Source organism: Corythoichthys intestinalis, chromosome 13 (assembly GCF_030265065.1).
Source record: "Corythoichthys intestinalis isolate RoL2023-P3 chromosome 13, ASM3026506v1, whole genome shotgun sequence".
Classification (NCBI taxonomy): domain Eukaryota; kingdom Metazoa; phylum Chordata; class Actinopteri; order Syngnathiformes; family Syngnathidae; genus Corythoichthys; species Corythoichthys intestinalis.
This window is the reverse complement of record NC_080407.1, coordinates 36,832,509-36,847,961: the sequence shown is the minus strand read 5'-3', so window position 1 is coordinate 36,847,961 and position 15,453 is coordinate 36,832,509. Positions and strand designations below refer to the sequence as shown.

At 38.6% G+C, this 15,453-nt stretch overlaps 1 protein-coding gene across 2 annotated transcripts in view; it reads left to right on the top strand.

Annotated features, from left to right (window-relative positions):
• LOC130929104 (uncharacterized) overlaps nucleotides 1-14,966 on the top strand; it is a 50,366-nt gene extending 35,400 nt beyond the window's left edge. For both annotated transcript variants that reach the window (XM_057856051.1, XM_057856050.1), the window contains exon 10: nucleotides 14,758-14,966. In XM_057856051.1, coding sequence (XP_057712034.1) covers nucleotides 14,758-14,883 — 126 coding nt within the window. In that variant the 3' untranslated portion in view covers nucleotides 14,884-14,966. The remainder of the gene's footprint in view (nucleotides 1-14,757) is intronic.
• Nucleotides 14,967-15,453: the final 487 nt, after the last annotated feature.

Here is a 15,453-nt window from a genome sequence, read left to right as displayed (position 1 = left end):
ATTTGATAGCCATCTAAAGTCCGTCACTAAATCCGCTTATTACCACCTAAAAAATATAACCAGAATTAAGGGGCTTCTGACTCAACAAGACATGGAAAAACTTATGCACGCATTCATTTTCAGCAGATTGGACTATTGCAACGGTATATTTACAGGTCTTGATAAAAAATCAGTCAGGAAGCTGCAGCTAGTACAGAATGCTGCAGCTAGAGTCCTCACAAATACAAGGAAGCTGGACCACATTACACCGGTTTTGAAATCGCTACACTGGCTTCCAGTGAGTCAAAGGATAGACTATAAAATACTACTGCTCGTCTACAAAACACTTAATGGCCTTGGACCAAAATACATGCTTGACTTGTTAGACTCCTATGAGACATCTAGACCCCTAAGGTCGTCTGGAGCCGGTCTTCTGCATGTTCCAAGAACAAGAACCAAGCAGGGTGAGGCAGCATTTAGTTATTATGCTCCTCACCTCTGGAACAAGTTACCCGAACGTCTGAAGTATGCTCAAACTGTTAGCTCCTTTAAATCAGGGCTAAAAACGCTTTTGTTTAGCACTGCATATCCATAACTGTCTATATATTTCAATCTACCTGCTTTCTATTCCTCTTGAGCTTATCTCCATTGCTGATTTCAATTATTATTAGTAGTAGGGCTGGGCGATATGGCCTTAAGTACGTATCACGATAAATTGAGCAGATTTACCTCGATAACAATAAATGACGATAAATTCGCCCAAGCAAACTGTTATATAATTTGAAAATTTGAATCAATGCATGGAATACAAATTAACAGTTTCTCGTTAAATTTATTTGCCAGCTTTCAATTTAACAATTGTACATGCAGTCTAAACATTAAGTATTAAAAAAAATCTTGTAAACAATAAGAATTCTTGTGTGAACATTTATAACAGCTTGTATGACTTGAAAAATATCATCACTTGAATTTCATTAAATTCATTCCGCATTGTTATACACTAGATAGTGGCATACGTTTAGATATTTAGAATAGATACAAATACGACATATCCACCCGCCCCCCAGAAATTATACTTAATTAAAAAATAAAATGTTTCACAAACCTTTCCTTTCTTTTATTCGGCTCAATTATTTACATCTTATGATTTTGGAAATCCTTACAGTATGCAATAAATAATATTCCTGTTCCCAAGCACTGTGCTTACTGTACTGTAATTTTTACAAAAAATAAACAATACATAGTTACTCCCCGTCATCTAGGAAGAGCCACTTACAAGTCTAGCACTGTCGTGTATTACAAATACTGCTTTGAACACATCTTCACAGACAAAAGCAATGACACAGACTTAAAGAGGTCAACTTTAATTGTGTAAATCACACTTAATGACGACACGATCTCCTGGTTGAAATAGACGACATCCATTTAATTCTATTGAAGATATGTAATGCTGAGGCAATTTGTCAACTTTACTTTTAAAAAGAAACGTGCACTGTTTATCCAGTAGATGGGGCTCTTGCAGTGTGTCAAACATTGATTCAATTTAGGGCAATTGTCTTAAAAGTGGTTCATTGTTTCAGAAAGCCTCGGTTTTTACATCCCTATCTGGAACCCGTCAAGAGTTTACTTAATGTCGGGTGGAAGTTTGGCAAAGCTAACTTAAGCCCGACTTCATCCCGTTTACTTGTAGCGTTAGCCGCTAGCGTTAGCAGCTAGCGTTAGCCTACCGGGCTTCTGTTTGATTGGCTTCCTGAAAACCATGTGACTCCAAACGTAAGCACACTGTCTGCTTTCTTAAAGGGGAATGAACATAGCCGAACAACACAGAGTCAAAGCGGGATGAAAAGACTGTATTTTCTTCTTTTATTAAATTACCGAATTTACCGACATGGTCAAAATTACGTCGGTCATCGTGAATAATTTCGGTAACGGTAAATTTTCGGTTTACTGCCCTGCTCTAATTAGTAGTAGTAGTTTTTGTTTTATTTTATTTTTATTTATTTATTTTAATTCTGTGATTAAATGCGATCTTTTGTCTTTAAATGTGATTTTTATAGTCTTCCTGTGATGTAAAGCACTTTGAATTGCCTTGTGTTGATTTGTGCTATATAAATAAATTTGCCTTGCCTTGCCTAATAGTTTGGTAAAATTAAAAAAATATATAGTCCTATATAGGTTTAGGGTTTGTTAACTTGAGCATTTATAATTTCTTAGTTAAGGGACACATTTGCCACACTTTACAATAAGGGTCCAAAAATATTCAGTAATGGTAAATTAAGGTTAAGTAATACTTATGAGGAACGTTCACGTGAAAAATGACCATACTTACGGTTGGGTTATAATATATATGTAATAAATTACGTAACATCAATTCACATATACAGTGGGGCAAATAAGTATTTAGTCAACCACCAATTGTGAAAGTTCTACTTGAAAAGATTAGAGAGGCCTGTAATTGTCAACATGGGTAAACCTCAACCATGAGAGACAGAATGTGGAGGAAAAAAAAACAGAAAAACACATTGTTTGATTTTTAAAGAATTTATTTCCAAATTAGAGTGGAAAATAAGTATTTGGTCACCTACAAACAAGCAAGATTTCTGGCTGTCAAAGAGGTCTAACTTCTAATGAGATCTAATGAGGCTCCACTCGTGACCAGTGTTGTTAATCTTACTTTAAAAAAGTAATTAATTACAGTTACAAATTACTCCTCCCAAAAAGTAATTGCGTTAGTAACTCAGTTACCTGAATGTAAGAGTAATTAGTTACTTGGCAAAGTAACTGGTGATAATTTTCTTGTTTTAAAAAAAAACAACAAAAAAAAAAAAAAAAAAAAGAAAAGGTCACACAAGGGTTTTTTGGGACAATTGGCCCTAGCCCAATTCTTTACCCTAAACTTAACTAGACACAGGGGTATTGCGGACATTGCGATAACTGGATAGTAACCTTTGCTATGTGTGGAAGTAATTTAATGTTGTGAATCAACTGTTAAAGTTAAAGTTAAGTTAAACTTACTCCCGTTATTGCATTAGTTCCCTTCTGTCTACTTTTGACATGTGTAAGTTTTAAAACTATTTCATCATTTAAAGATAGATTTAAGTCAAGATTTTGCCGACTTAGGAGCATTTTAGATAAAAAGTTACTTAGGTTTGCTAGGAATAGGGATGGGAATTGATAAGATTTTTACAATTCCGATTCCATTATCGATATTGCTTAACGATTCGATTCTTTTTCAATTCCCTTATCGATTCTAATTTGGACTAATGGACTGTATGAGGTTCTGGATTCAATATGTTTTATGGTTCATTCGCCTCGGGGTGTCGGTTAGAACACAAGGAGCGGAGAGTGGAGTAGGTCTTTGGCACTTTTAATCCAACTTGGCAACGTGCAGAACAGGCAATGGCACCTGATATGAGAATCACTTAATGAGCAGGTGGGAGCATGCGTGGAAAGATGTTGATATATTTGTATATGTGTGAAAGACTGGAATGTGTGGATATACAGTGATCCCTCGTTTTTCGCGATTAATGGGGACCAGAACCCGCCACGATAAGTGAAAAATCGCAGAGTAGCGGACCCCTCCGCCCAAAAAAAAAAAAAAAAATTGTGTGTGTGTCCAATGTATTTATTCAGATTTAGCATTGGAAAAAGATACATACAAGACATGTTTTTTACTTTTTTCAAAAGTAGTATTTAAAAAAAAAAAAAAAAAAAAGCCACAACCCCCCACAATCACGCAGGGCCAGCTGCCTCTAACCTCGGCGCAAACACAAATTAAAGCGCTCGCTTCCCTTTCTCTCCCCAACCGCGTATGGCAGTATGCACACAAGGATCAAACTTGTTAACATTTATTAGCAGTTAAATGATGATTGACATGTGCGGCGCAATCATCTGTTACCATCGTTAACTTCAATAAGCAACTCCAATGCACGCAGTGGTCGCCAGGGAAATCAGAGTGCAAAGAGAGAGGGAGGGAGCGACAGTGACATGGATCCGCAACAGACTGAAGGCACGAAGTTTGAAGCGCGAAGTAGCAAGGGATCACTCATCACTGTACTAGTATGTGTGGTTCTGAAAGGATAGAAAATGAGTGCTGATACAATAAACAATGCAAATTGACTGTAAAGCAGTTATTAGCACACATACATGACTCGCAGTGTAATGAACACAAAAGGGGGGGGGCGAGTGCTCGCGAATGTGCAACGCGAATGTAATGTAAACAACGCTCTCTACCACGCAGCAAGGACGAGCGAAGGGACCAGCTGACAGTAAGAACACGAAACGGTTGCGCTGATAACGGCTCTAATTTATCATAAGAACTTTATGGCATGAAGAGGAAATACTTACATTCGTTCATGGATGCACAAAAATTAATAATTCCACTAACAGGTGGCCGTCTGCTCGAAATGCGCACCTTACGCCTATTCTCGGTCCCAGAATACGCTGCGCGCATGACGTAGGACAATAACAAGAAACTGACTGGCTGCTCTTGGAACGAACGCATACCCATGAAATCTTTCCAACAGGAGTATTATAATTGCTATTAAAATCGTTTAGGATTATTTTAGATACATATACAGTATGTTATATTTTTCTTATAGAGTATTCGACAAGAATATGATACACCCATTAATAGACTTTTTTGGAAAAAAATCACCATTTCTTTAAGTACTCTCATGAATAATGACTTGGCCTGTGAATACCACTGTTTCAATACTTGGCGGCGACACCTCCTGGCACCTTTGGTAGGTGGTTCCACTGTGAGCACTCATGTTGTGATACTTGCCTGCTTGTCAGTGTGTCTCATGCATCAATTCCGTGAAATTGATTGTACTGTTAGGAATCTATAAGAGAATCGTTAAATAATCTGCCAGACGATTCCATGGAATTGATAGACGCGGAACCGGTTCTTATAGAACCGGTTCTCGATTCCCATCCCTAGCTAGGAAGGTTCTCTACAACAGACCCTTCCTGAGGAGTCTACTGCTTTAAGATGGCGGCTGTTTACTAACGCATCTAGTTCTTTATTATACATGTTGCTAATGCAGCCATGTCTGTCATTTGCATCTAGTTCTGTATATATGTGATATCTACCGAAGCATCATGTGGGCGTAGTTTGTAGGCTATCGGCTACAGTCAGGTATTACTGGAGCCACCTAGCATAGTAGCATCGCGTTTGCAACGACATCACCCTCCCTTGACTCCTCCCCACTCCTGCTTTGCTTTCTTGTCTCCGTGAGTCCGTCTTTCTCAGACTTTTCTCACTCAGTCAACCAACATAGTAACGCACACCTTTGCCGCCTCAGTAACGGTAACAACGTTGCCAAGATTAGAAAAGTAATAAATTAGATTACTCACTACTGTAGAAAATAACGCCGTTATATTCTAACGCTGTTATTAACAACACTGCTCGTTAACGGTATTATGGCACCTGTTTTAACTCATTATTGGTATAAAAGACCTGTCCACAATCTCAGTCAGTCACACTCCAAACTCCACTATGGCCAAGACCAAAGAGCTGTTGTAAAGAAATCAACTGTGGGAGCAATTATTAGAAAATGGAAGACATACAAAACCACTGATAATCTCCCTCGATCTGGGGCTCCATGCAAGATCTCACCCCATGGCATCAAAATGATAACAAGAATGGTGAGCAAAAATCCCAGAACCACACGGGGGGACCTAGTGAATGACCAACAGAGAGCTGGGACCACAGTAACAAAGACTACTATCAGTAACACAATGCGCCGCCAGGGACTCAAATCCTGCACTGCCAGACATGTCCCCCTGTTGAAGAAAGTACACGTCCAGGCCCGTCTGAGGTTCGCTAGAGAGCACTTGGATGATCCAGAAGATTTGGATGATCCAGAAGAGGACTGGGAGAATGTGTTATGGTCAGATGAAACCAAAATAGAACTTTTTGGTAGAAACACAGGTTCTCGTGTTTGGAGGAGAAAGAATACTCGATTGCATCCGAAGAACAGCATACCCACTGTAAAGCATAGGGGTGGAAACATCATGCTTTGGGGCTGTTTTTTTCTGCAAAAGGACCAGGACAACTGATCTGTGTAAAGGAAAGAATGAATGGCGCCATGCATTTCAAGGTCCTGGACTGGCCTAACCAGTCTCCAGATCTCAACCCCATAGAAAATCTGTGGAGGGAGTTGAAGATCTGTGTTGCCGAACGACAGCCCCAAAACATCACTGCTTTAGAGGAGATCTGCATGGAGGAATGGGCCAAAATACCAGCAACAGTGTGTGAAAAGCTTGTGAAGAGTTACAGAAAACGTTTGGCCTCCGTTATTGCCAACAAAGTATTGAGACTTTTGGTATTGACCAAAAACTTATTTTCCACCATGATTTGCAAATAAATTATTTAAAAATAAAACGATGTGATTTTCTGTTTTTTTTTCTCCACATTCTGTCTCTCATGGTTGAGGTTTACCCATGTTGACAATTACATGCCTTTCTAATATTTCAAGTGGGAGAACTTGCACAATTAGTGGTTGACTAAATACTTATTTGCCCCACTGTACATTAGTGCATTAATACATAGTTATTAATGTATACAGATGCTATTAATTGATTGTTATTTTAAAATGTTCAACATTGCTCTGTGAGACCTTTGGTGCTGCTAACCTAACCTTAAGTATGGTATACTCTCTAATCTTTTCAAGTAGGAGAACTTGCACAATTGGTGGTTGACTAAATACTTATTTGCCCCACTGTATATGTGAATTGATGTTAAGTAATTTATTATATATTATAACCTAACCTTAAGTATGGTAATTTTTCACGTGAACGTACCTCATAAGTATTACTTAACCTTAATTAACCATTACTGAATGTGTTTTGGACCCTTATTGTAAAGTGCAGCACATGTGTCCCTTAAAAAAGAAATTATAAATGCTTAAGTTAACACACCCGAACCCTAAACCTAACCCTAAATAGGTCTATATATATATTTTTAATTTTACCAAATCATTAGTTACTGTCTTGTTATGCATTAACTAATGCATTAACTTACTGCATGTTAATTAATATATTAATGAATGTTAGATAAGCAAGTATATTAATTATTGTAATGTTACTTAAACATACTGTAGGTTATTGACTAAAAATGCTTTAACTAATGTTATTTAAGGGACCCTTATTGTAAAGTGTTACCAAAAAAACACTCAGGTGACTTGAAGTTCCGCTCTGAGCCCCCCCAATTTGGCCAAATTTCAAAATTGTCCCATATGCACGTGTGATATACAGAGGGGAGAACAAGTATTTGATACACTGCCAATGGGAAAACCCATTGACAGTGTATCAAATACTTGTTCTCCTCACTGTATCATTGCAAAGCTTAAAATCTCGATTTTCTGGGGGAAGAAAAATTTTGAACTGGAGGGCATTTTAAAAAAAAAAAAATTAACCAGCAAAACCCTAACTAGGGTGAGAGCATGACAGGGCAGATTATGGACGCTACGATTTTAAAGAGATATTATCGTATACTTACCTTGTTTCAGTCCAAAAACTCCATTTAGCATGTATCACTGAGTGTCAAGACACAACTGTTAATAGCCACAGCTGGATTTCTTTGGGTTTTTATGGGCGAAACATGGTAAGATAACAAGGGTCGTGATGCAGAAATGGCAGACATCAAGGAGATGTCGAGATTTTCTTTTTCATATATTTACCCTTTTAAATGTTTTTTTTTCTTCAATTTTTCTTTGTTTGGATCGATTATTTATCATCTAACATATCAGAGAAAATGCGACAGTAACATAAAAAATACGATTAAGTGATAGTTATGAGGTAGATATCCGTGACTTTTTTTCCAGACACAATTTTTTTCATTGTGATGTCATAATTGATTCAGCTCAAGCTGTGTACAGACGCACTCTTCTGAGCTCCCAAGAGCAACTTATCTCAACCGATAAGTGCTCAGGGCCAACTCAGGGCCAGCAAGCTCGACTCCCAGCTTGGCTTCAAAGAATTTGAAATCTGGAGACTTGGATGAAATAAAATCCTCCATACAGAAATTGGAGGTCTCCTTGACTGGCTTGATTCAAAACCAGAATCAAGAAATCGTCAGAGAGCTCCAGTTAATGTGCGCTGAAAACGAGAAACTCAAGCAGGCGGTCGAGGAGAGAGATGTTCGCATCAAAAGGCTGGAAATTTTGCCTGACGATCTCGACCAGTGCCGACGCGCAAATGAGCTCATCATTTCGGGATTACAACTGAGGCCTAGCTCAGGTGATACAGTGGCGCAACTGGTAATTGTTAAGCTGAAAGAGTATGGAATAAACATGGAACCGCTGGACACCCGTCGCTACTTTCTGCTCCCATCTGGGGGGAGAGGACCGGCGACGGTGCTCAAGAAGCTGGCAGACCACAAGACCAAGACTGCCTGCTTAACCAGCGCCGCCACCTGAAAGGGTCGAAGATTTTTTTGAATGACAACTTGACTCGCCGAAATGCCGAAATTGCAAGAAAAGCACGTCAACTCAAGAAAGCTGGGAAAATAGCCAACACCTGGGTCTCGGATTGCAGGATCCTTATCAAGATGCAAGATATGAAGATTAAAGCTATTAGGAGTCTTGACGAGCTGACCCCACTTGAAAATTAATGATGACATCTGAAACCACACTTCGATTAAAACTGGATGAACAGATTGAAGAATGCCATGATGACCCAAATGAGTAGCTTGATCTGGACCACAACTTCTACAATAGCTGGATAACTAAATACTACACAGCGGACCAGTATAACAACTCCGTGGACGTGGACGGTAAGATGAAACCTATCAATGGCAGGAGTCTCTACAAGAATTTTGAACACATTAAGGATTATCTACTAAAGATAACAAAGGCTCTGACTTTAATTTACCCGGATATAACATGGCACAACTGAATCGGGCATCTAAGGGGGGAGGGGGTGTTGCAATTATGATTGACAATCTCCTGGAATGTATTACAATTGAGCTCCTTATCCCCAATTGTAAAAACATAATTATCTGCTGTGTCTACCGAGCTCTTGATTCAAATGTCCAGCTTACTGAGTATATGGAAAAGATACTGTTTAATAAGCATGTCTTTTGTTGTGGAGACATTAATCTTGAGATAAAATATGTACAACATGTTGTTTGATTTTCCTCATACATTCATGTCTGATAAAACTGTTACAGTGATCTTTGTGTGCACCAATTGTTGCCACCATGTACACATTAGGAATGTTAAAGAGACTTGTAAGAAAAGCATTTTGAGTCGCTACTCACACCAGCTGTGATAACACATAATCACTTTTGCCACACAGATAGCCACAACAAAATGTTCCCACAGCAAATAAATGCTAGAATGTCAGGAACATGACAAAGCCATAACCTTGTACGCCCTGAAATTCAGACCACTAATATTGTGCAAGAGACTGCTGCGTCAACAACCGCAATCAAGCTGCTTGACTGGATGCTGAGTTATTGTAAACCCAGATTGTTGATTGTGTTATTGTACAGTTTGTGGCCATGCGCTGTATGTAACTGTACCATGTCTGATTGTGCGTCTTTAGCTGTATGAGGGGACGGTAAACTGATAAGCATATGCTTCCTCCCGTCTGCCTTTGTCTTCTTCTTCGGTTCCTTCCTTCGGTCAAATCATATCACATTTTGTAGTTGTCAATGATTGTCAATGATACCGATGATGATGACAATAGATATTTCATTCATTCATTCGTTTAAAAGTTTAAAATATGTGAGTGAATAATTTTTTATTTTTATTTTTTTAAATTAATTTTTTTAAACAAAATATTAGACATCAATTAATTATTCTAAGCTAAAAATGACAGACATTTTGAATAATAAATATAATTCCTTACTGTACCTTCTTTTTATGGCTGGGTTGAAACAAAAGCGGTTGCGCGACATCTGTAAACGGGGTTTCCAGGGTAAAACGGACAAATTAAAAATATTTTGGGGGATTATTGCGGCATGAATCTGCTATGGCACCATATAGACATATTTTTCTATCAAACACAACAGTTCTTTTGGCTTAAAATACAGCAGTTTATTTTAAAGAGGGGTGCAAGAGCAGAAATTGCTTTTTGAGCCTTGTCTGTGTTTTCCGCCATATATGTATGTGTATATATATATATATATATATATATATACATACATGGCGGAATGGCTGTATTTTAAGCCAAAAGAACTGTTGTGTTCAATAGAACAATATGTCTATATGCTGCCATAGCAGATTCATGGCGCATTAAGCCCCTGAATTATTTCTAATTTGTCCGTTTTACCCTGGAAACCCCCTTTTACAGACATCGGGCACCCACTTTTGTTTATATATATTTATATATATCCTTCATAATGTATTGATATACATATGTATCGGCGCAGGGCCGATTCATAGAGGGCCTATCTCCGTCAAAGCTGATTGAGTGGAACACCAACGAAGAGCTTTTTCCATTGAAAATTCTTGTGATAAATGCTTAAATCACAGAATTCTATATCGATATGGACGTAAAACATTCTCGATTCTTGGCTAAAAGAAAAAAAGAACGTACAGGTCACATTTATTTTACGTAGTATTGCGAACTATGAGGCTAGTCAGTCAGGAAATTAGCAAGCTTGAGAACGATAAACCGATACGACCGGATATCCGGTTTTACAGGTGAGAGATACAGCTGTATCGATAGTAAAGTTACCATTCGACAGTAATTAGCCCTTAAATATTCAATGAACCGATAGTAGAGATAGAACTTGGTTATCACGAGCAAAATAATTGGCTTCTAATGCCTAGTTCAATGCATTGCTTAATAAGATAATAGTTTAGCTTTTACTTCAAATGCTGCGCTTGTGTCATTCACCACACAGGGCACTTAGATTGTGACCGAACGCATGATATAATATGGACAAGCACCACTCACAGTCATGGTTGCCTCAACTTCCCATGCATTTCGGCAGAACCGCTAGTAGTCGCCGTTATTATAACGCGAGAGCTAACAAAAGCGCTGTAGCGCACGCTCTGTAGCATTTTCTTCACAGCCCAAAACAAAACTAGTAGTAGCAACGAAGCAACATGCTAAAACAATGGAAAGTTTGAGCACCACGCCAGCGACGTGCGGCTGTTGATTTTTAACGCACCCAGGAAAACAAAAGTCGGACTATGAAGTGATGAAGGCAGCCAGATCCGTTCGCATGGGACAGAGCTAGTGTGAAGTGTGAAGCGGTACAGAGATGGGGAGTTTTTAACCCTGAAAAATAACCCAATACAATAGTGGAAAGGCCAGCACGAAACACAGTCTACTTAAACATGAACATGTGGCTCAGTTGATCTTCCTCAAGAAAAATCTGCCCTTCAAAAAGATAATGGACAGTGATGAGGAATAAAAAATGTGGAAGCACAGGCATAAGTGAATGACTTTGCTGTGTATAAGGTTAAAGTAATGATTATTGACCTGTCTGTCTAAAATGCCATGTTTTTATTCCCCCAATTACACCAGTGATAAAGCATAATTTATTATTTATTCATGATAACACGAGCAGGTTTAATTATTTTTTCCTAGAGCTGCTGCATATAATTATTTTTGTTTGTAAGATGTTTACGTTGAAGGTTTGCACTTCAATTACTTACCTCTTGTGTTCAAAACACCAGGAAATACAGTAATTGAATTACTGCACTTTATTGTTGTCTGTCACTGGAGTTTTATTTTATTATCAATCCCATCCAACAAAATGACGGTCATATAGTAATAAAGAATTTATTTGCAAATCATGGTGGAAAATAAGTATTTGGTCAGTAGCAAAAGTTCATCTCAATACTTTGTTATTTAACCTTTGTTGGCAATAACGGAGGCCAAACATTTTCTGTAACTCTTCACAAGCTTTTCACACACTGTTGCTGGTATTTTGGCCCATTCCTCCATGCAGCTCTCCTCTTGAGCAGTGATGTTTTGGGGCTGTCGTTGGGCAACACAGATTTTTGTCAGGGAAGCTCAAGTTTGAACTCCAAGACAAGTGTTACCTCGATAGTTAGATTAGAGAAATAAATACGACCACAACCATGGACTGATTTTCTTCGAAGGTTTTAGTACAAGAGCTCTTGGGTACAGACGCGGAATAACGCACAAAGTGCCTGTCCGCATGTGGACAAAAGAGAGATACAGTGCATTCCTCTATTTATGGGTTAACACCATAGAAACGAAATCGAAACTTAGTAAAAACATCTCAAGTTACAGAAAAACATCTCTCATAGGGTAAAACCACTTTAAGCTATAACCTTGAATCACCAGCTGTGGCCAGGAAGAAGTTTGATAAGCCACAGTTGCCACATTGTATTCATTCATGACATATAGGAAAAACAACAGGAAAATGACAGTCCATATTTGGGCATATTGACTCCGTCTACAACCGTCAAGGCTATGAGAAGGCCCACTCAAAAAGATTACAACAGATTATTTTAGCAATGATACTCTATGCTATAATGTTCTCATGCAAGCATAACAAAAGCATTCAACATATAATATATAACGGTTGTGTTTTAAGCATTAATAAATTCTCTCACAATTTTCAACTCCCTCCACAGATTTTCCATGGGGTTGAGATCTGGAGACTGGCTAGGCCACTCCAGGACCTTGAAATGCTTCTTAAGAAGCCGCTCCTTTGTTGCCCTGGCAGTGTGTTTGGGATCATTTTAATGCTGAAAGACCCAGCCACGTCTCATCTTCATTGCCCTTGCTGGTGGAAGATTTTCACTCAAAATCTCTCGATATATGGCCCCATTCATTCTTTCCTTTACACAGATCAGCCGTCCTGGTCCCTTTGCAGAAAAACACCTCTAAAGCATGATGTTTCCACCCCCATGCTTCACAGTGGGTATGGTGCAATTGAGTATTCTTTCTCCTCCAAACATGAGAACCTGTGTTTCTACCAAAAAGTTCTATTTTGGTTTCATCTGACCATAACACATTCTCCCAGTCCTCTTCTGGATCATCCAAATGCTCTCTAGCGAACCGCAGACGGGCCTGGACGTGCACTGGCTTCAGCAGGGGGACACGTCTGGCGGTGCAGGATTTGAGTCCCTGGCGGCGTATTGTGTTACTGATAGTAGCCTTTGTTACTGTAGTCCAAGCTCTCTGTAGGTCATTCACTTGGTGTTGTTCTGGGATTTTTGCTCACCGTTCTTGTTTTCATTTTGACGCCACGGGGTGAGATCTTGCATGGAGCCCCAGATCGAGGGAGATTATTTGTGGTCTTGTATGTCTTCCATTTTCTAATAATTGCTCCCACAATTGATTTCTTTACACAAAGCGAAGAGTGAAGAGTTACAGAAAAAGTTTGGCCTCCGTTATTGCCAACAAAGGGTACATAACAAAGTACTGAGATGAACTTCTGGTATTGACCAAATACGTGTTTTCCACCATGATTTGCAAATAAATTCTTGAAAAATCAAACCATGTGATTTTTTTTTTTTTTCCACATTCTGTCTCTCATGGTTGAGGTTTACCCATGTTGACATTACAGGCCTCTTTAATCTTTTCAAGTAGGAGAACTTGCACAATTGGTGGTTGACTAAATACTTATTTGCCCTACTGTAAATACATATCGAATCGGCTTCATGCCAGAGATTCCCAACCCTAGAAATTAGCGGCCGCCATATGTAAACAAAGAGTTTTTTCCATTGAAAATTATTGTGAATAAATGCTTAAATCCCTCAATTTTATATAGATATGGATGTAAAACATTATCGATTCTTGGTCAAAAGCAACAAAAAATAAACGTGCAGGTAGCAATTATTTTTTACGTAAATATTGTGAACTATGACGCCAATGCCGTAGCGGCCAATTTCTCGAATTGATTTTTTTCATAACGTTTCTAGATGCATGCATGGTACGAAAAATATAATAATTACCTTGAATCCTCAAACAAATCACTCCTGAGACAATTCTTCCCTTTGTGTACGCAGTATAGCTTTCGTACTTTTTCAACCTAAATCCAGAGTTAGATCGCTGCGTCTGACCGACTGCTAATAAATGAAGCGGAGTGTTGGACGGCCCCTTTAGGGAAGTCATGCAGTGAATTGGGAATGTGCCATGTCAATACATTATGAAGTCTATGATATATCACCCATCCAAAGAACATGAGCGTCCTGTAGTGGACAAAAGACATTGTTACCTTAGCTTGGTATAGTGGAGCGTGTGGTTATTGTTGCGACGTCTCATTGTTGAAAATGAGAGCGCCTCTGTCAGCATCACTGGCAAAAATAAAGTCAATATACTGTATAGAATAAAGAGGAAAAAATGGAACAACTCTGTAGTGTAGCCAAAGTAGCGAGTAAGACTAGCGTTTCTTCTTCACAAATCTACTCAAGTTGAAGTAATAAGTATTGTGTTGTAAAACTACTCTTACATGCACATTTTTCTCAAAAAGTTACTCAACTAAATGTAACTTACTACACTTACAACGTTACTACCCACCTCTGGAAATGCCTCAAATGTTTGCATTTACCGAAGGACACTTGTAGCTAATGGATCACTTCCTTTTGATTTGGGAGCATTTTGGTGTCATTTCCTGTTGATTTCATCGATCGTTTAGCCTATCAATTAATTAGGATCATATTGGTGAGAAATGTAGCCATGACTCCCATTCAGCCGAACTGTTTGGTCTTATTCATGTCCCGTCCCCAGCAAAAAATGTACAGTACTTGCAGGTTATGCTGTTATATTGTCCCTACCAGTATTGAGACTAAACCTACGTCCTGAGTATTAACGTCCATTCTATCTTTTCTTTTGTAGGAAAACGGAAGGAAGTGGAGCGACGATAAGTGCTTCCAAATTTCCGAGCCGGAGTTCGCGGCTGAAATATCCAAGTCCAGCAGAGCCAGAAAGCCCATTTGCTACATTGACTCCGATTCGGACTAAATTAAGTTCATAAGTTCATTTCATCACGTTTTGCATGTTGTTGTTTGAAGTTTTAGAGGTTCTTGATGCAAATTTTTCATACGTTCTGTGTTGATATACTTTGCTGTTTTTCTCAAAATAAAGTTATGTTTGCATTGTTAATTGCTTTCTGACTTGTGCGCGTATGTCGATACGATTCATGTTTGTTTGTTTGATTTCTTTTACACTGGCTCACGACCAAAATTCCCAGGGAATTCATTCATATTATTCTTATACTTGAATACAAATTATTCTAAGTAAATTCTCTTTACAAATCAAAGGCTATCGTTGAAAAGTTCAACACACCTGAAGTGTAATTAAGCAATGATTCATTTTCAACAAACACTTTGTGAATCTCTGACCTCCATTTTCTTCCCCCATCAGCAATACATCGATACTCCAATCATGCAAACTGGACTCTCAATTGTATTGCTTTCCCAAATCTCCCATACAATATATTACGAGAAATGCCTAATTACGAAGATATTAAGGTCGCTTTCACAGGCTGAAACCAGAATAACCGTATTGGCCCGAATATAAGCCGCCGCTGAA